Consider the following 20405-nt stretch of genomic DNA (forward strand, 5'->3'; position numbering starts at 1 on the left):
GAGAATATTGTGCCTTGGTGATTACTCATTCTTTAATATGTTGCTTTCTCTTACAATTTGAACCTAATTAATATGCGGCACTTTAAGAAGCAAGGAAATAGGTATAATAATGCTACCATTTTTTATACCAAAAATTTCATCACCGATTTTTTAAAGGAACTTAAAATGACTTGCAGGTAATAAAAATTGACCTGAAGAGTAAGGGGATATGAGCAAAGGCAAACCAATTTAGGAAAATAAAGGGTAAATCAGCGCAGAAATGATATACCACAAGGTGGGTAGATGCAGGTGCAGAATTTGGCTTTGAGTTGTGAAATCAAAGAGGGAAAACATTATCTGTTTTAAGGTTTATGTCCATAAGATGAAAGCAAACCAGTTGCCTGGGAGAAACACTGCTTTTTCTGGTGCTGAAACCCAAGAGAAATTTCTCTTTAGTGTCTCCACAAATAGATCACTTTGAGATATAGTCAACAACATCACACACGGTATTTCTGCAATAAATAGAATGCCAAATTTATTATGCCTGTTTTTCATAATGTACTTCAATGCAAACTGTTGGAATTGCCAAGGGTAGTTAGGTAAAGACTTCAAATGAACGCAGGCCAAGTTTATAGGTCTAGTTTGGTCTGGCTTGATTCAGGGACCCATTTTAGAATACCTGGAAGAATGACTGATCTGTCTACCCTTCAGGCAATTCTCCATGAATATTATTTCTTGAAACTGAGCTTTTGATGGGAATTGAATAGTTCGAGGTTATATACTCTGGCAAGAACCCGGTGTGCAGAAATTCTATAAAGCTGATTAAAGGAGTGTAGGGTTGATGGGCTCCCATTCTCCTATGAAAGTTAAAAAGTTTAAACAGGAAATATGCCTGAATACCTGGGCTTTCCACCTCTGCACAGAGGGAAACAGAAGCAATACATGCTCGGAAGACACGTTTTTCCTTAGCAAGGTGTTGAGTGGTTTCACTCTCGGGCTCAATTTGTGTATCAATTTGTCAGCTCAAGCAAGCAGAGGTAGAACAGGGAGGAAAAAACAAAGCCAGTGAATGAGGCGGCCTGCCTCATTTTAGGATGCATTGTAAAATGCTCCGGGACATCTTCTCTCTGCAGATCCACCATACATTTCAGAAGCTAAGGGGACAGGCGTCCCCGTGGGACAGAAGGGGACTCTGCAGTGTGAGGCCTCAGCAGTTCCCTCAGCAGAATTCCAGTGGTACAAGGATGACAAAAGGTAAAGACCCCTTCCGTCTCTTACCTGCCCCCAAGGGGAAGAAAGTTTTTCCAGGTTCCTGACTCCATATTGTTACAAATGAATTTCTGAAAAATCTTCTTCTAGTTCCAGCTAGCTATCAAGGAGAGGGGAGCATATATTCTGAATATTAATGATTTTCAGATAGGTTTTTAACATTTCCATACAGAGTTAGCACTCGCTAATCAATGGGCCTGAAAGAAAACACTTTTTTAGGAAAGCAAAATCTCAAAGAAAGGCCACCAGAAGCCTTGTAAGGCCTGTGTTCTTGTCTTTTCTTTTCTTTTCTTTTCTTTTCTTTTCTTTTCTTTTCTTTTCTCTTTCCTTTCCTTTCCTTTTCTTTCTTTTCTTTTTTCTTTTCTTTTCTTTTCTTTTCTTTTCTTTTCTTTTCTTTTCTTTTCTTTTCTTTCTTTTCTTTCTTTTTTTTAATAGGGCAAGAAAATAACGCATTCTGCCTGAACCTATTTTTAACACATTCTCAGGTTTGCATTAAGAAGCCTGGAATATTCACGGGGCTCTGGGAGTGGCCAAGAAGTTAGCAGGTCTCCAGTTCACTTCCAGACACCATCGGTGGTGGTGTAGAGAGGAGTCTATGACCCGATTTGCCCTCCCTTTGTGCCCAAGTTGTTCCTTCAAGGTAAAAGAAAAGAAAGGGGACTATTCCCTTCCCTCCCATTGTTGCAGCCCTCATCAGGATTTTTGTTGTGATTCACTGAAGATTGTCATTGTGAGGAGTTATCAAATGGCAAGTTAGCACAGGGTTCAGCAGCTCAGAACAGCCAGGCAACATGACAATTACTGTTATCAAAGAGCTATTTTAAGGTGGATGAACAACAAATAAATGTGCAAGAGCTGTCCATGTTCAAAACACTAATAAAAAATGGGGACAGGATGATGCAAAAGAAGTCTGAGGTGTGTATGGGGTGGAGAAGGAAGGCTTTACAGAGACTGAGAAGCTAGTAAGAAAAACAGCAAAGATGGTAATTGTGAGAACACTGAGCAGTTCCAGGCCAGGAGTGACCCAGCTGTTGTCGTACTATTTAGAACACCTTCAGTGTTTCAGTGTTTCTTTCTCTATGAGGTCTTTATAGATGAAAAGAAAAAAGGCGGAAAGAAAAAAAAAACACATGAAGAAATAGCTGGCTTCTCCCTTCTTCTAAGAATCCGGAATCTGGCATAAGGGAGTAGCATTTCCCAATAAATAGCTTTATTGCAAGTCCTGCTTCATTTGTCCCTCCCTTTTCCTATAATAATCTTAGTATCAGGAAAAATAAAACAAAAAAAAAACAAAAACCAACAGTAAAATACATGGAGCTGAACACGCAGTTCCTCAACCTTCAGTTGTCCAGATCTTCCCACAAACTAATCAGAAGCATCTTTTTTAGATACTTTATGAAAGAAAAATTTAAAAAAAAATGTAGGGGAGGGTCACCTGGGTTGGCTCAATCGGTTAAGAATCCAAGATTTCGGTTCAGGTCATGATCTCATGGTTTGTGGGTTCAAGCCCTGCATTGGGCTCTGTGCTGACAGCTTGGAGCCTGGAGCCTATTTCAGATTCTGTGTCTCCCTCTCTCTCTCTGCTCCTTTCCCACTTGTGTTCTCTCAAAAATAAATAAATAAACATTAAAAAGAAACATAGGGGAAGGTAGGATCTTATAATATGTGGAGGAAATTAGAGCAGACCATAGGCAAAAATGGCCAAAAAAGGAAAGTCTGCTTTACACACTTTGTCACCAGAGGTGCTGCTGTCTATGCGTTATTAACCCAGGAGGAGAAAGCCCAATTATGTCACTGGGGTGGGGGGGGCTTCAGAAAACCCTGGCTCAGGCAGCCTTGATTCCTCCTCTGTCCAAGCTCTTCTCATGGGGCTCCTTTTTCCCCTTTAATTGATTCTGGTCAGTTTTCTATGTGCTCTGCATTTATGTATTTCCAGTGTTCTCCTACTGAGTGGAGTTGTCTGCCTTCCTGACACCCAGCTCAGCCTGAACATCTCTGGCTCTGAGATCCTTGTCCATGCCAGTCCTTCCTGTGCCCCTGAGGCTGGCAGGCAACCTCCTCTAGTCGGATATCCCTGGGGAAAGAACAGCTCTACCCTGGCTCCTATTCCAGTGAGATGAGTGGACTTCTGAGGCAAATCAAAGGAGTCAATATGATGGGGACAGGCGGCTTTCTCAAAATTTGGGTAGAAGTCTCTTTGTCCACACACTAGCACTACTGAATGGCATGCCACTGCATGTATCATCAATGAAAAGGAGAGGAAATAGGATGCTGTGTGTAATAAGAGCCACCCATCCATGGGGGCATGAGCCAATGAAAAGCCTCAGGTTCATTAAAAAAGAAAACGAAACAAAACAAAACAAAACACAAAGCCTGGGAGCAGTTTGGGATGGGGGAAAAGTGTGACCACACAGAGAAAAGGCAAGTCTGTCACCCTAGAAGCTGCAAAGTGCTGCAAAGAATGGCTCACCACCCCACCCAGCTTTTAACTAAAGACATTTCAGATCTGTCAAGTAGTAACCTGCTTCGGGTAAGTGTCTCTCCCCACTGCAGAGCTGAAATCTAATTCACAGCTTGGTTCTGATGTGAAGGCTTCCTCCCCAGCCCAGGAATAGTGTCAAAATGGCAAATGGGATCAATACACTTGACGGGCTCTCTGAAAACCTCCTGGTGGGTGGCTGTAGAGCCTTCTTTGGACAGCACCTCCTAGAGGATCAATATCTACATAACAAGCTGGAAATATAACAGTGGCGTCTGGCAGCACAGCCGGATGACTCATTCCGTTCCTACAGTGCTCACATTTTAATGAAGTCCCTGGACTCAGGCCAGTTCACTGCCCCTAGCTTATGAGAGAGAAAGGCTCTCAGAGGAAAATCTACATAGTGAAAAGCAAGCAAGTTCCTTCATGCAACCTTCTGACTTCCCTGGAGACAGATGTTGCATGAGAACTGAAGCCAGAACCTGGCTTTCTCTTCTGATCATGGTAGGGATGGTGGAGAGAATCGTCCTGTGGTCCTACAGAGACAACCCCCTCAGATGACAAAGCAGCTGTCCTCTATGCCAAAAACATGCTGGGACCCAGGGATAGGCAGGAGTTCTCGATGTCTAACTCCACAGAAATATAGTATATTGAATAACATTTTATAGTTTATGGAGCACTTTCTCATCATTGTCTTGCTGGGCTTCCCTTTCTATTCTGCCTTGAATATTATCTTTCTCAGTGTGATGACTCTGAAACCAGCCATTTGTCCCAATTCCTGTCCCCTGTGCCTGTTCCATTGTGTATATACCCTGACATTTCTTCCTACACATCCTGCCCCAACCAGGCCTAAAACCATGTTTGCTGAGATCCTCCATTCAGGATTTTTTCCCCACTAGCATTTTATCTTTCCCATAGCATAGACTCAGCTTCTGGGCAAGGAAGACCATTTTATTTCAGGGAATGTAAAGGTTGGCTTAAAGCCCATTCTCTGAAATGGGATGTTCCAAAGTTCTAAAAAGGAAGAGAGTTAGTCTCATAATTTCTATGTAGACATGCATTGGTAGTAGGAATTTTTGTCAACAGTGTCCTGAGATGGAGGATGTGTCCCCACTGACCCCTGAGCAGTATTCCCCTATCCTCACCATCTGTCCAGTAGTGGTATCCATGGTTCTACTAGGTATATCTGTTTTCCCCCATTAACTCTCTGTGGCCTTTCTTTAGTAGCCCCTACCACCAATGGGAACCCTTGTGGCATATGGGGCTGCCATCATGGATTGCTCAGGGAAACTGCCCAGTCTATAGGGTCATATTCTTAGGAATCCATAATCCTTCCCAGACTGAGTTGCTATAATACTCTGGAAGACCGGTCTCTCAAGCCCTTCAGAGTACCCTGCTTAAAAATGATCCCTGATTCTTATAACCAAAAATAAGATATCTATAAAATGCCTCAAGCTGTTAAGAGAACATTTATTACCCAGGTGCTTGAAAACATGTTCTTTCAAACTCCTTAGGTTCTTCTCTTTGAAGACTGAGATTTTTTTTTAATTTTTTTTTATTTTTATGGTTGCCATCATCATCTTCTTCATTAACACTATCATCAACATCAATTAGGTTCACACTTGGAGCACCTACTGAGTGAATAATACTGTCTGAATGTCTCACCGCTGGCACATTAGAGTTGTTGAAGGCACCTGCCTTCAGAGAACTTGGTGACTATCTGTGTAGTGCCAAGAGAGTCTCCAGACACCTGTGTAAAAATAGAGAAATACAATTGTATGCATCATTGTGTGTTAACTTGTATAGCTGAGTGGGGGAAAAATAGTCCTCCTAACATCAGAAAATGGACAATAAAAAGATCATTAATTCCAGAGTCTTTCTCCTATGAGAAAAATATAACCATCTCCTTTTTTCTTCTTTTTTGTCTCTCTTGTTTGTCTCAGACTGGTTGAAGGAAAGAAGGGAGTCAAAGTGGAAAACAGACCTTTTCTCTCAAAACTCATCTTCTTCAATGTGTCTGAACATGACTATGGGAACTACACCTGTGTGGCCTCCAATAAGTTGGGCCATACCAATGCCAGCATCACACTATTTGGTAAGACTGAGCCCTGAGTTGGGCAGTAGGAGCAGGAAAGGGTCGCATGGCACAGGAGGAATTGGAAGGAACGGCCGGGGTAGGGCGGCAAGTGGAAGAGAATCAGGAACAGCTGGGCAGGGTTGAACGGAAAAGAGAGAGGAGGAGGAGTTGGAGACAGAGAGAGAGAAAGAGAGAGAAATGACTGCATGGACGAAAATGGGTCCTAGTAGCAGAGGAAAATGAGAAAGAATGTTCACATTTTATTCTGAAATGGAAAAACCCTGAAGTGGGAAGAAATGATGTTGGGATGCTGAAGCGACATTTAATTTTCTTCTCTTTAAGGTCTCCTCAGCTAACTGAGGTATCAGGGTTCCAACTGGGTGTGATAGCAAAGCGCTCAGAGAGGAACATTTGCTATTTTCATACTTTGTTCCCTAGAGCAGTGTAAAACATTACCATTGCTGAGCCTTTTCCGGGTTGTTGGGACATAGGAGAAACTGGATTCCGTATATAAAAGATGGGTATTGAGGAGGGCACCTGTTGGGATGAGCACTGGGTGTTGTATGGAAACCAATTGGACAATAAATTTCATATTTAAAAAATAAAAATAAAAGTGGAATCATAGGGCTTGGGATCCTGAATGATATTAGCTTCAGAGGGAAAATTAATAGAAAATGGGGGATTTCCCTAGCTCTTCATTTATGTCAAAGGGTATTGTCTGACTGGATTGAGATATATTTGTCCAACCAAGCCAGCATCCTAACAGAAGCCACATACTCATTCATGCAATAATTCATTAAACAACTATTTATTTGGGGGGAGTAATATATGCACAGAAAATTTCTATGCCTTCATTACGTCTCTGGCAACTATACTTGTGCCAGAATCAAATGAAGAAAGCAAACAAACTCCCTTGTAGACCTGTGATGTCTCAAGCAACTACATACAAGTGAGCCTGGCTGTCTAGGTGTGTGTCATCAGGCAGGACTCCAAGCATCCGGTGATGGCTTTCATCACTTAGTAGATGCAGATTCGTACTACAGGCCATATGGTTAATATCTGGTTGCTTTTTGGGGAAGATCCCTTCATATCCCCACAAGTCAGGTGCTTGAAATTTTTCAAATCCATTCCCTTAGTCCCCCATGGTAGCAGGCACTCTTGAATATGATGGGGAGGGAAAGGGACTAAGTTAGCAGATAATTGGCAAGAACATAAATTCCTTTTATTCTGAGAACTCCCAGACAATCCCATAGCTTCAAGTACCTCACTTCACCCCCCAGCCTCTACCACACCCCCTCCACAGCCCAGTGTATCCGGCCTTACCCAAATAACCCTCTTGTGCTGCTCCATTGTCCCATCTAGGCTTCCAAATCACATTTAGCCTACCTTCTGTCCAGCACTTAAAACAAGGCCCAGCTTGATCCAAAGGGCGATGGGGAGGGGAAGACTGCCCTTGATCCCAGACCTGGTAGGTCAGAATGGACAGAGATGGGATTAGAGTGATTGATCTGTCTGACATCTCTCACACAGGGATAGTCATAATTGCCCCTCACATTTGTCAGGCCTCTCTGGCTTTCTGGCAGGTGTCTGTCTGCATGAACAAAAGGGCCAGGATTATAAAGGAATGGACCCCTCCTTCCCTAGCCTTGCAAATCTGAGGCTCTCCCAGCTGTGCCTCCCACCCCTCCCCAGGCCTGCCCCCCACCCACAGTGCCCCTCATTCCTATGAACAATATTCCTCCTCCTCTGACCTCCTCGCTCTTCTGATTTGGATGCATGGCATGGTTTTGCAATTGGCTTTATCACTACTGTCTAATTCCCTGGCCTCTTCCCCTTAAGCCATCTGAAGATGAGAACAGGGAGAAGGCACAAGCTTTAAGAGTGAAATAACTGGAGTCTGTGGCAAGGAACTCAGTGAAGCATGTGCCATAAATCTGCTCTTCTCAGCCGACCCCTGCGTGGCAATTAGAACCTCTGCCTCCCCCGCATCATTCTGTCTGCATCTGCCCTGTGTCATTGGGACATTCCTCCAATTTCCAGCTCTGTGGAGTCCAGGATTCTCTAAAAAATAAAAGAAAAAGTGAAATTATGTGTTCATATAAGTTTAGAAAGACTGGGTCAACCGAGATGAATGGGGTGTATGCAGGGATGTTCTTTAATGCAGAGACCTCAGAGCTTTTCTTTACGTGCTAAATCTCTAAGAGGGAGAAAAAGCATGGAACATTTGCCAAATTTAATCTAACAGTAAGCACTTTTTAAGCCTCAATTGAGAGACCATTTGTGAGGAGGAGCCCATCACAGAAATGCTCCATGGCTAACATAGTTCCATGAAACTAGTAACTATATACTATATACTATATACTTGCACAAGTGTGCAAGGTGGAGTAAAATGGCATTAGTGTGCAAGATGGGTGTTTTCATCCCATCAGCTCTCTCTGAGGCTAGTCCAGACATTGCAGCCCCCAAACTCCTGATGGACACCCATCATCAATAAGTCCTTTTGACAAATACAGACATAGCAGAGTTTTCTGTGTCATCTCCCATTATCAGCAGACTCTCAGCTCAGAGCCATCAAGCAGACTAGGGTGAGGGGAAAGCAGCATTTGTGTTATGCGAATATATGAACTTTGTGATGCAGTCCATTCTTCTATAGCATCACAGAAAGCCAGCTACATTATCACAATTTTGCCACCAACTTTTGCACAACCTGCACGTTGTGTATCATGCGACCTGAATGTTGAGAAGTGAGGAATCCTATGCTAGGAGGTCCCATTGTGGCCATATCTTCGATGGTAGTTAAGCAAAATGGAGCAGGGTGGTCCTTCTTATCATGAACCATAAGATCATGCTCCTGATCCCTAAGACTGCAAGGATAGCAGGGGCCCCCATAAGCTGAATCACCATGGTTCTTGGGGCCACCTTGTTCCTGCTATGGTGCCATGGGACCAGAAATTCCTGAACTTGGTCTCCCGAAGTGAGACAATGGGGGTAAGATGTGGGACAGAAATCTCATCTGGAAAGGGACTTTGGTCCTTTGCTACCATGTCAGTTCCCCAGCTCAGCACAGCTCTGTAAATGTATGAGCAGCCAACTCCGTCACTTTCCAACCGTGGCATCCAAGGATGGAAGCATAAGGCACCTTAGTGCTTCTCATGCTGCATCTTGTCCACCTTTGGTTTTTGTGTCTTCTTTTATTTATCCATCCCTCAGAAACATGTGTGAATAGCAGTATACAAACTATATATGACAAATATATAGCTACTGTATATAATATATGTGTTTGTTTTCATTTTTCTCTCCTGTACGTCCCTCACCCGATTTAGAACTAAATGAGCCTACAAGCTCAACTTTGTTGCAAGGTCAGTATTCCCCTTGCTTTACGGTTTTTCGCCCTTCCCCCCTTCTTCCAGTATCCCTCTTCTCCTCCCCCACCCACATTACCTGTCTGTGGAGTTGCTTAGAGGGTGCCAGGGGAAGCTAAGGAGGTCACTGGAGCTGAGAGAGCTGCCAGGGAAGCTGTCCTTTCTCTGCTCACACCTTGCCCACACTTCCCCAGAAGGGCCTGGAGGGGGAAAAGAAAATAAACACCATTAACATCTGAAAGCCCAGAGATCTGTGTGCAGGCCAAAGATAGACAGCATGAGTCTGAACCAGTAGGAAAACAGTCCAGCCCACTGAGCAGTTTTCATAGCAACCTGCATAGCTTCAATGGCCCATGAGCAATAGAAGCAAACACCATATGCATGAAGGTTTAGGTGTTCCCTAAAATACATCAGCTGGTTCAAAGTGAGGTTCTCCAAGAAAGGAAGATGGGCAGGGTACAGCGGGCATGATAATCAATAAGTAGTGACTGGGAGTGGAATACCACTGGGATCGAGTTCAGAGCCTGACATTTAGTAGTTCTGTGCTCTTGAGCATGCCACTAAACATTATTGAGACTCCATTTCCTCTTCTATAAAATAAAATTGATCTGTCTTATCTACCTTACAGTTGTTCCAACTTTCACCTGAAAACACATATTAAAAAGGCTTTGAAAACTGCCAGGTGCATTTTGAATCATTCAAGCCCAATCCCCAGATGCAGACTGAAAGACAAGAGTTTCCTTCAGTGTAACGTCATAGGGGTTAATTAACTCGTTCAAGCTCTTCTCTCCAGCCCCGTATATCCTATTCCACCTCAAGCCCTTCCCCTATAAAAAGTCCTTCATCTCTTGCTTCTGTTTGCACAGCCACAATTTTTTCTCAAAGGCCCACCAATATAAGTGACTCACCAGAGTCCCTTAACATAGCAGAGGTGGTTCTCTAAGACTGAGACTGAGCATTTGGGCAGGAGTGAGACTACCCAAGTGGTGCAGTGGAATCTATGTGGCACATGCTACTGTTTTCCTCCTGAGGACGGTGCTGATCATAGGGTAGCCTAGCAGGAAAGCAGCTTGAGGCTTTACCCACCTTCCACCCCAGTCCCTGATCTTTCTCCCACACCCATCCCCTGCATCCCTTCCCATCTGCAAGATGTCCCATCTTACAGGAGACTTGCAAGGTGGGAAGGAGATGAAAGGAGATAAATTACAGGGGAAGCTGTTTGACAGATGAGGAAAAATACTTTGTCAACAAAAAGAATCAGGGCTGCGTTCTTCACCTTAGTGATATAGAGTGCCATGGTGAGGCACTGCCAACAAGAAAATGAAACAAAGAAATAGAAAGTAAAAGTGAAGTCAGTGGAAGAATTCAGGTTCAATTTATGATTCAACTTATGTTTATTAAACCCTGGCATGAGGAGATCCACAGATCTCAAATTAAGAGCATTAGGAGATGAGAATAATGAGAAAAGGAGGAGGCATGAGGGACTGGAGTGAGGACAGATAGTGCTACAGGATGTGCTTTTAGAAGTGATTCTGATCACTTAGCTTTTTATTTTCAGAGGGAATAGGAACTTTTAAAACAGGTAGTGGTTGCTAAGGAGTTAGTATTTACCTGTAGGTATACTCAACTGACAGAAGGGGCATTGTCCCACACCAGAGCCAATGATAATGAAACAGACCAGAAACAAACAAATCACTTCTGACTGTCACTGCACTGGAGCAGGAGAAGGACACTTTATAACCAGGCTCCACCTGCTGAGACAAAGCTGTCCTGCCTCACCCCTCTCTGCTGCAACAATGAATTTGGGTAAAAGGATCTGTATGCCAGCTCTGTACTCAGATTCTCAGGCTGCTCTCAATGCCACATCCTTCTTGTTGAGTACACGGCAATGGGTCATTGCCAGAAGTTGTAGATTGTAGACATCTGGAATGTTCCAAGATTTGGATTAGTGTGGTCTTCAGTATAGCTATTGGATTCTTTTGTACAACTAAAAATATCTTAGAGAAAACAAATCTTGTGTCTGGGGCATTTCTCCCCTTCATCTGTGTTCTTTTTATTTTCCCCTCCTTCTTTGCTAGTCTCCTATAGAATAGAGAGCTACCTATTTTCTCAGGGAATACCCCCAAGTTATGCTCATCTTATGCCAGAAATACCAAGCAAGATTTATACAAATGCATGGATTTCCACTGACAGGGTACAGTTGGCTTTAAGAGAAGTTCTAAGCTATTTTGTTACTCGATATCTGGATGGACTAGAGAGACTCTGATAAGAGAATTTCATTCCTCCTCAGCATTTTCTGCCACCCTTGAAGTATTTCTCTGCTCCCCTTTTGCAAACACAACAGATTGCATGTCACTTTCTCGTATTAATATTTGGTGGCGCAGTACTCCTGCCATGATAAATAAGGATTCAGGGATGCACCACCATCCCTCACTGAGTCCCTCCCTGGCAAGTGTGCCGGGGCCCACACTGCAAACTCAGCGTCTTGGTAGCTGTTCATTTCCCATCCACTATTCTTTGTTTTTATCTCCTAGGCATGAAGTCAGATTTGATGGTATCAGTGGGCTGGGAAAGGTTGGCTGATTAATGTCTGTGAACCTCACAGTGACCATCAAACCAATTTATTAAAGAATGGGGGAGTTAGTAAACTCTGTATATCAGAAGAGGAAAAAAAAAGTGCAGTAGGAAAGATGACCACTTCTTCCCTGCAGAGGATTAAAGATAGTGAATTAGGCCCAGTCATCTAGCAGTGAGCATTTCTATGGCACATAGAATGTCTAACTACTGAAGGTATAAAAAACATTTTCTCAACCTCTTTCTAGAAGGTGAATATATTCATCCTGGCATGCAACCAGCTCTTCTCTGCACACTAGAATCAGAAGCCCAGTGTTTACATAGGTACTTAGATTTAGCTAACATTGTTTCTGGTGGCAAAAGAGATCACATTATGGATTGACTACAGATACTGACTTGCAGGCTTAAGGGGAGTGGTTCGTTCTTTCTTTCTTTCTTTCTTTCTTTCTTCTTTCTTTTTATTTTCTCTTATACTTTCTTTATTTTGAATATTTTATCCAGTTCTACCTGGCTTCTCATTAATATATCAACAAAATTCACCAATTTCAGTCAAGTTCTTGCCAAGGAAATACATGCTTGGATTTTCAGGGATTGTTTGTTTTCTTGATAGCCAACAATGAACTCAAAAACATGAGGTTATTGGTGGCTAGTGCTCCATGGGTGGCTTGGAGGCTCAAGCAAGGCTCATACTTCTTCAAACTGACACAACAGTGATAGCATGTAGACCATGATCTAGAAAGCATGTTAACCTTTCTGCATCTCTTCTTGGAGTGGGATGAAGTATAGCATCAGAGTAATATCAGGGTAATACAGACAATATCATGGCAACATTACCCCCCTCAATGTGGTGAGATGTAAGGTGGACAGAAGGACATTCCAGTTAATTAGACAATTTGAAATGGTCACTGAAGAGTATTGTTCTCATTCAAATAGTGTGTGTTGGAGTTCAGGAGAAAGAATAGCTGGATGGTAACAATTAAGCTAAAGTTGTTTACAGATGTTTTTGACTTACATAAAATCACAACAGGTATCTAGAGCCCTGTGGGAACTTATACTTTTAGTTCACTTCTCTTTTGATGTTCTGGCAAGCCAAACTACCAAGTAGAACCCTTCCCTGTGTCCTTCCTACAGCAGTGTTTAAACCAGCACCCCATAAGTCAGTGGCTGCCCTCCCTCAAATGTACCGTACATCTGCACTGCTTGTGGTTTGGGGATGAAGGCCTATGACTACTTTTTCCCTCCATGAGTTTCTCTTCATCCTCCATCCTGCCAGTCACCCTTCTTCTTGGTACAGAGAAACTCTAGTCAGTGGTACCTGAGTGAGACATTTTGGGAAAATAACCCCACATTGGCTTTGGGGTGGGTCTCTAGGCCCCAACAATCACTCCAAGAGACTGTCCTTGCTAAGTGCACAGACAATGAGGCTTTTCTTTACCATCTTGATGTGACATCAGATCTTCTGTGAATCATACCTTTGTTCTCTGATCGTGGATCATCCCTTACTTTTTTTTAGAGTGCCTTCCCAAGGTTGCCAAGGTCCACTTAGTTCAAGAGGGATATCATATCTCGGGCACCCTAAAGAATAAGATAGCTTGAATGCATACGTATCTATTCATCTGATTTTGGTTAAATATTTTAGTTGAGTTTAGGCTGAGTTATATCCAGGTTGCCTTTCCTTCTATATGCAAGGACCTTTGCACAGAGAGCGGTATCACCTTGATGCAAAGAATTTAATTCATTTTTTTATTTTCAGATTTATTGATGTATAGCTGACAAATAAAATTATGAAATATTTAAAGTGTAAATCACTGATCTACATACACATTGTGAAAGGATTTTCCATCCTCTTTGCATCCAGGCTGAACTATTGCAGACACCTAGTTAAAGAGGCAAGTAAAATGTTAGAGATTGGACCACTTTCTGACGACTCAGGACATCTGCTATTAGCAGGAAAGTCTCTATGGATTGTTCTGAAGGCCTGCAGCTGGTGAAATGTGGGTCTTTTGTGGTCTAATCATCAAAGAAGAGCTGGCATCCCAGTAAATTTCCACAGGCAGGTCTTACTTAGCAAGTGTAAGTGTAGCAGCATAGGTGTGGGTCTTATTGCCTGAGATTGTCCCTCTGGACCAGCTTGCTATACAGTCTGACTCATCAAGGGAAGTCAGGTATCACAGGTATGAGCTCCTCTGGCACAGTTTTTGTAAAATGTGCAGATAAGTGCCAAAGTTTTACATCTCAATGTAGCATGGGCACCTACATTCAGATTTTTATAATATAATCCATTTGTATCAACCAATTTCATACTTGAGGCCTACAGACTTTAACTAACTAGGGGATAGTCCAGTGGCCAAAGAAAGAAAATTGTTGTACAAAGAAGTATTATTGGCTTGGGGCCTCAGGCTCCAGCGTGTACCAAGCTTCCTGCTATGATCAGATGGGTGTGTTGGTTCTCTTTGGATTAATGAGCCAATCTGACCCTCAGTCATATCCTTCCCCATCCCCCCACTCAACCTTATGGCAACTGACTTCCCAACAAAAAAGAGAGGTGCACATACAAGAGCTGGACTGTGGTCAAGACAGCAAGAGGCAAGTGCAGAACGGTTGGGGAAGGCCCTGGGCCGGGAGAACCAGCTCCTTCCCAGAACCATCAGAGGACAAAGCAAGTGACTCTGGCTGCTTTCTACCTTAACAGTGGCTTGTTTTTAATTTCTTTTAGAAGTGAAAACTACAGCTCTGACCCCTTGGAAAGGTTGGTATATTTATTTCCAGGCACCTGCTTGCTGCCTGGGTGGGGATGGGTATCCAAAACTCTTCACTTTCTTCCAACATGCCTTCTCTTCTGAGCTAACCCCACAAGCAGCCCAGTGGGAGTCTTCCCTGACCTTGGGCCATGTCTGTGCCAATCTAGATTAACCTGTCTCCAAGGATATGCCATTCGCCCTGGGTAGCTTCCACTTGCAGACCTCTAACTGCTGTTTGCTGGCAGCACTAATGAGCACCTGCCAGGGCCCAGAATAGCTCCATGTCTTGGCTGCTCCAGACCAGACCAGCCTCTCCTCACAAGCAGATGCTCTAATGTGATGACCTTCTTAGACCTTGGCTTTGCATGCTATCCTTTACTTACCCTGTTCTCTCTTTCTTTCTTTCTAACTTGGAGCTGGAAGGGGAAGTGGGGGAGGGAGGGGAAACTGGAAGGAAGGGGGAGGTTCTTCGGTGAGTCACTTGGCCACAAATAAAACACATCTTATTTGAGGCTTTCCTTCCCACTAGATGTCTTTGATGGTTAAATTGATGTTCATCACAGTTCTCTGGGACCCTAACTGTCCTGGTGATTAGTCTCTTTAGGCTTTCACAGCTCTCTAGTGAAATAAAGGCAATAAAGGCATCTGAGGCAGAATGGAGGTGTGGCTGGATGATGAACAGAGGCCTCATCTGTGTGGCCCATGTCACCAGGCTAATGGACTGAGTTGCTGCTCTGGCACAGGCTCTGAGAGGGCCATGCTCCAGGATGCCATGATCCACACCTGCCTAGACAAAACACTCTCATCTCGTGGAATTCTTTCATGTGCTGACAAGTGTGGGAAATTATGTGTGGGTCCCACCTTACCCAGTACCGATGTGGGACAGGCCCTGTGGCCTCATTTTCTCTCCTTTCTTCATTCTTGGAAGATGTGTGAGTTACACAAAGTGACAGCCCCAAGTTGGTGGAAAGAAAATTGTATTTGGAGACAGAAGTCAAGGGAGTTAAGCTCTCTGAGGTTAAGTGTCCACATATGAAAGCACAGAGAATAATCCTCATTTCATACCTGAGTGCTTTTAAGGGTCTGGGACACCTTTCCAACTGTAAGAATTCTTCCTGGAATCCTAATAGATATGGTTTTACTTCTATGTATACTTTCCCTCAACCATAGGAACTTTGAGAGACTTTTACTGGAAATAGAAAAAGAGGGAAAGGATGTTTGGAAGAGAGAAATTGAGATAGAAAAAAAGGTAGAGAATTTTTTGTTTTGTTTTGATTCAGTTGGTCTTTTGTTTTTTTGTCTCAGTAAAATTTTAAGAGAAAGGAAAACACAGAGACAGAGTAAATGTGAACACATCAGTATGCATCAAAATGTTCTGGTTTCTTCTTTCTTTTAAAAAACATTTGTTAAATACCTGCCATGGGCCCAGTTAGACACAGACCCTACCCTTCCTTAAGAAACTTTATAGCACAGCAGAGGAAATTCATGTTAGGCAAATAAAGAGAATTATAACACAGATAGTACGTATTTTAATAGTGGGATGCATATGGTGCTGTGGAAGCAAAACAGGAGCAAGTCAAGGAAGTCTGCCTGGAGGAGGTAAATGGGGACCAGAACAGAATCTGGAACAATGAGTGGCAGTGATTTGGGTGGAGAGCACATCAGGCATAGAGGCAGAGGGTATGTGAGGATGGAAAGGAAAGAGAATGTGGTTCACACACACTTGCTTACGTGACCATGAGTATGTGTAGTGTCTGTGTGCTTGTGTTGCATGGAGTGGGGAGTGGTGGCAGGGAGTGAAGAGAAACAAAGGAACATGTGTCAGGAAAAGAGGCTGAGGAGGCAGATAGCAAGCAGACTCTGAAATGTAGGAAGTGTTATACCAAGCAGTTGGGAAGTTTCATGAAGGCTGTAAGAATCACATAGATTAGTGTCATGATGAGTGTGGAATCATAGAAACACTGCTCTGGAATTAGCATAAAGAATAAACTGAAGGGGTCAAGGCCACAGGTGGCAAGGCACAGTCTGTGAATTTCTATGGATTGGAGGATTGCAGCTGTCCTCTTTGGGAGGATGACTGGAATACCCTCGTCTCAATGCTTCTCCAGGGTCTACTCCTGTTTCTTCCTCCTTATGACCAGTTTTGTCCAGGTCAGATTTCCTGGATGTGCCCAAGAGAAGGATGGGGGGGGGGGCTGGCGAGGGGAGAAAGTATGTGGAAAAGGAGGAGGCAGGCTGGATATGGCCCCACACAGTGAGTGACGGTCCCCTGTGGGCCTGGGACAGGAGAGAAGCAGAGAGACCCTGTGTGTTGGGCAGGGAAACAAATGCAGGCAAGAGGAGGAGGCTCTGGCACACTTGGTGGCCTTTTCCTTTCTTCTATGGTAAGAGTTTTTTGACACAACAGGTCAGGACCTCTCTCTGCTGGCTCTCTGTGGTGCTTCCCAGCAGGCAGCAGAGCCACAAAGGAACTCTGAGGGGTTTAGCAATGAAGCAGAGCACATGGTGCCCAGAGAGCACACCTGCAGAGGCATCAGCCATTGTGAGGTGTCTTGGGGATGGTTTGCCGGCTCACAGCCCCTCCCTGCAGCGCTGCAGAGGCCCTGGCTGCAAACACGGTTTTCTGACTTTTCTTACATGGTAAGGAAGCAGGCTCCTGCTGGGCTCTCTGCCTGGCTTGTGGCATTAATTCTCCACTTTCCTCCCTGGAGACTCCCACTAGCTGGGTGGCCCCAAAAGAAGAGAATGCAGGTGAGAATCCCAGAGACACTAAATTCAGATACCTGGCATTTATTCCCTTTTCCTTTACCACAGGGCATCTTCTGAGCCATGGCCAGGGCTGGGAGTATGGTGGGAATGTGCTGGGGTGAATGGGGGAGTGGGCTGCAAAGCTGTGTGTGTAAGTGTTGAGGAGAACAAAAGACATGCAAGAGAAAGAGAGTCATGCACCAACAGATGTGTGCCTGGCCAGGAGTGTGGTGTGCCAGGCACATAGAACACACTTAGAATCACCATGCATTGCACAGGGGGAAGATGGAATGCAGCCAAGAGGACTTCCCAGCTTAAACTCAGAACCCAGCTACACAAAGACCTACTGGCCTGCTGGCTTCAGAAACAACCTTTGTGGCTTGGAGTCAGCTTCAGTAACAGGCAAGGGTCTTAATGTGAAGAATCTTGGAGTGGCCCACAGCAGCAGGGCTTCTTCGCTGGAGAGAGAGGCAACCTCATCCTAGAAGGCAGGGGGAGTGGCTTCTCTCCTGGGGTTCCAAAGAATGCTGTATAAATAACACAATGATTGAATATGAAGAAATGAGTCCTGGTGGTGGTTTACACAGAAACACAATAGTTACATTTTACGAGACAGAGCCAATTAGTGATCATTGGTAAATGATAAGCATTTTTGAAATTGAAGAGTAAGTGATAGCGTAATAGGAATGCTCCTTTGTCATCTGTATCCACCATGGGCTGCAAGAAGGAAGGCATTCCATGGCAGATGCCTTTAGTTTTGTGTTGCCCAGAAGTTCACTTCCCAGCCAGTGGAGAACAGAATACCTGTGTTTTGTGCTTCTTATCATGAGAACTTGCACTGCCTGTACTTGGGAATATTGGGGGCCAGACATCACAAATACATGAGATTGGAAGACCTGATACATTCAAATTCATGACCATCTATTTAACCACTGCCCCAGAATCAGAGTTTTGTCCCAAAGGTCTAAAACATAAAATTGTATGGGCAGTGGTCCCAGGCCAGGGCTTCAAGGATGTGATGGAATCATCCCATATGAAATCAAGAAAGCTTGATTTGATGCTGAACTGCATTAGCCAAAAGTATCTCTGATGCTTAGCACCCAAGTCAGGCAGGCAGGTTCTGGCTTTGTTTCTTGACCACAATGGGGAGGTGGCCTTAGGGGGGATACCGGCTTTAAATACTTCCATTAAATTCAACCAACAAAGCATGCCAGAGCAGGTGTAGCCTGAGAAGGTTCTCTGCTGCAGTAGGTACCTAACTCATCTGGGCCTCCACCCTTGTGTGTACTGTTCATGAATCATGGCCCCATTTTTTATGGGCATTCTTGGCCAGAAAGCTGATGTTTCAAATGACAGGCAAACTGCTGGGAAATTTCATGCACCTCATAGTTTTCTTGCCTCCAACATTTGTCCCCATCTCCCAGAGTATCTGCATGCAGGCCAGGTGGAGCTGTGTCTCTCAGGGAAGTATGCCATCCATTTCCAACCCACAAACATGCACAGTGGCAAGCTCTGCATCCCAATTTCCACATAAGCCTTCTCTCACTTCCATGTTCACAGCAGAAGGCCACCTGTTTTTTTACTTGATCCCACTTCGACGTGCAGCGGGCTGATTTTGGCCTTTCAGGCACATGATACTTGAGTTAGGTCTGCTATTACCTTGTCCAGATAGGGAAGAGGCCAAGTGTTCCAGGCAGAAGCCCAGTGCCCAGCCCTGCGATAGAGTGATTGACAGAACAGGCACCAAACCCAATGTGGCAGCAGCAGGGAGACAGATTGCTGTGTCCAACAGGTCCTTCCTAGCACAACAGGTTGAACAGCTGGAGAGCTATGTAAATGGTTAAGGCATACGCTGATTGGTCAGTTGATGATGCAGATGATACAAAGGTTTCACTTCCTTGACTCCATGTAGAATATTAAATAATCTGCCACCTTCTTGAACTTGACCCTGAGCCTTGTCCTTAGCATATTACAACACGAGAGAGGATTAGTGGCCACCAGCACACTTTAACCTGATCCTCATGTTCTCTCTTTGCAAATGAAGGCTCCCTCTTACACAGCGTGCATCCATGGGATCCAAGCTGTAAATGGTTATTTCTAATGCAGCCACTCCCCCACCCCTACACACACATATGGCACTGGAACATCAACTGTCCCAGTTACAGGGATGCCTCATCAGAGGCAAGGCCTAATGACAGCACATAGGGTGACAGATGTTCCATCTTAGACCAGGCAGACCATGACGAGTCTGTTCTCTCCACAGGCCCAGGCGCAGTCAGTGAAGTGAACAACGGGACATCGAGGAGGGCAGGCTGCATCTGGCTGCTACCTCTTCTGGTCTTGCACCTACTCCTCAAGTTTTGATGTGAATGCCACTTCCCCCGCTGGGGAGAAGCTGCCGCCGCCACCACCAACCCAACAGCAACGGCAACTCCGACAGCAGCAAGAGCATCCCCGTTTCTTATGAGATCTAATCCAACAAAATTCAGAGAAACAGAGCCTAATGGGACACAAATTCGAGGGAGGGGAACAAAGAATACTTTTGGGAAAACACATTTCAAAGGGAAATTGAAAATCGCCTTGCAGGTCTTGCAGATCAGTATGCACAGCTGAGTTTTCTTCCTTTGCCCAAAGGGAAAGAATGCGCACCCTGCTCTGGACCCACCCGCAGCTGCATCATGACCTGTTTGTTACCAGGGTGGGCAGGGCTCAGCCACTCCGCCCACTGACGCACACCAAGCAAGGAAAATTCTGGAGTCGGCTATTCCCAATTCCATAGAGACGAACGCAGAAGGAGTCGTGCGGACCCAGATGTGCCCCTGTGGCCCCGTTCATAGACTGTGCCACTGTTGTGTGTGTTACAAAATGCAAAATTAAAGAAAAAAAAATAAAAAGGAGACTAAACAAGACAGCCTGACAGCTACAACAATCCCACAATCAACAGTCACAAAAAAAAAAAAAAAATTGTTACACTTTTTTTGTTTGTTTGTTTTCATTTTGCTACATGGACATCATGGATAATAAGGGATTCTGGTTCATTATTAATTTTATTAATTATATTTTCTGATATGAGTCTAGAATTTAGTGCAAAAACAAGACAAGACTAAAAACATACACATATGAAAGGTGAAGAGAAGTATGTTTGTTAAACATTAAAAATAGTGTACTTCTAAACT

The 20405-nt window shown here is 44.1% G+C and overlaps 1 protein-coding gene across 3 annotated transcripts in view; it reads left to right on the forward strand.

Annotated features, from left to right (window-relative positions):
• Window positions 1-20158, forward strand: part of NTM (neurotrimin) — a 398407-nt gene extending 378249 nt beyond the window's left edge. Inside the window, exons 5-9 of one of the 3 annotated variants that reach the window (XM_007082670.3) lie at window positions 1113-1233; window positions 5671-5822; window positions 9128-9163; window positions 14457-14489; window positions 19493-20158. In XM_007082670.3, coding sequence (XP_007082732.1) covers window positions 1113-1233; window positions 5671-5822; window positions 9128-9163; window positions 14457-14489; window positions 19493-19593 — 443 coding nt within the window. In that variant the 3' untranslated portion in view covers window positions 19594-20158. The remainder of the gene's footprint in view (window positions 1-1112; window positions 1234-5670; window positions 5823-9127; window positions 9164-14456; window positions 14490-19492) is intronic. The other 2 variants (XM_007082672.3, XM_007082673.3) reach the window with 2 other exon arrangements.
• The last annotated feature ends 247 nt before the right edge of the window (window positions 20159-20405 follow it).

The sequence above is a fragment of the Panthera tigris genome, chromosome D1 (assembly GCF_018350195.1).
Source record: "Panthera tigris isolate Pti1 chromosome D1, P.tigris_Pti1_mat1.1, whole genome shotgun sequence".
NCBI classification, from domain to species: Eukaryota; Metazoa; Chordata; class Mammalia; order Carnivora; family Felidae; genus Panthera; species Panthera tigris.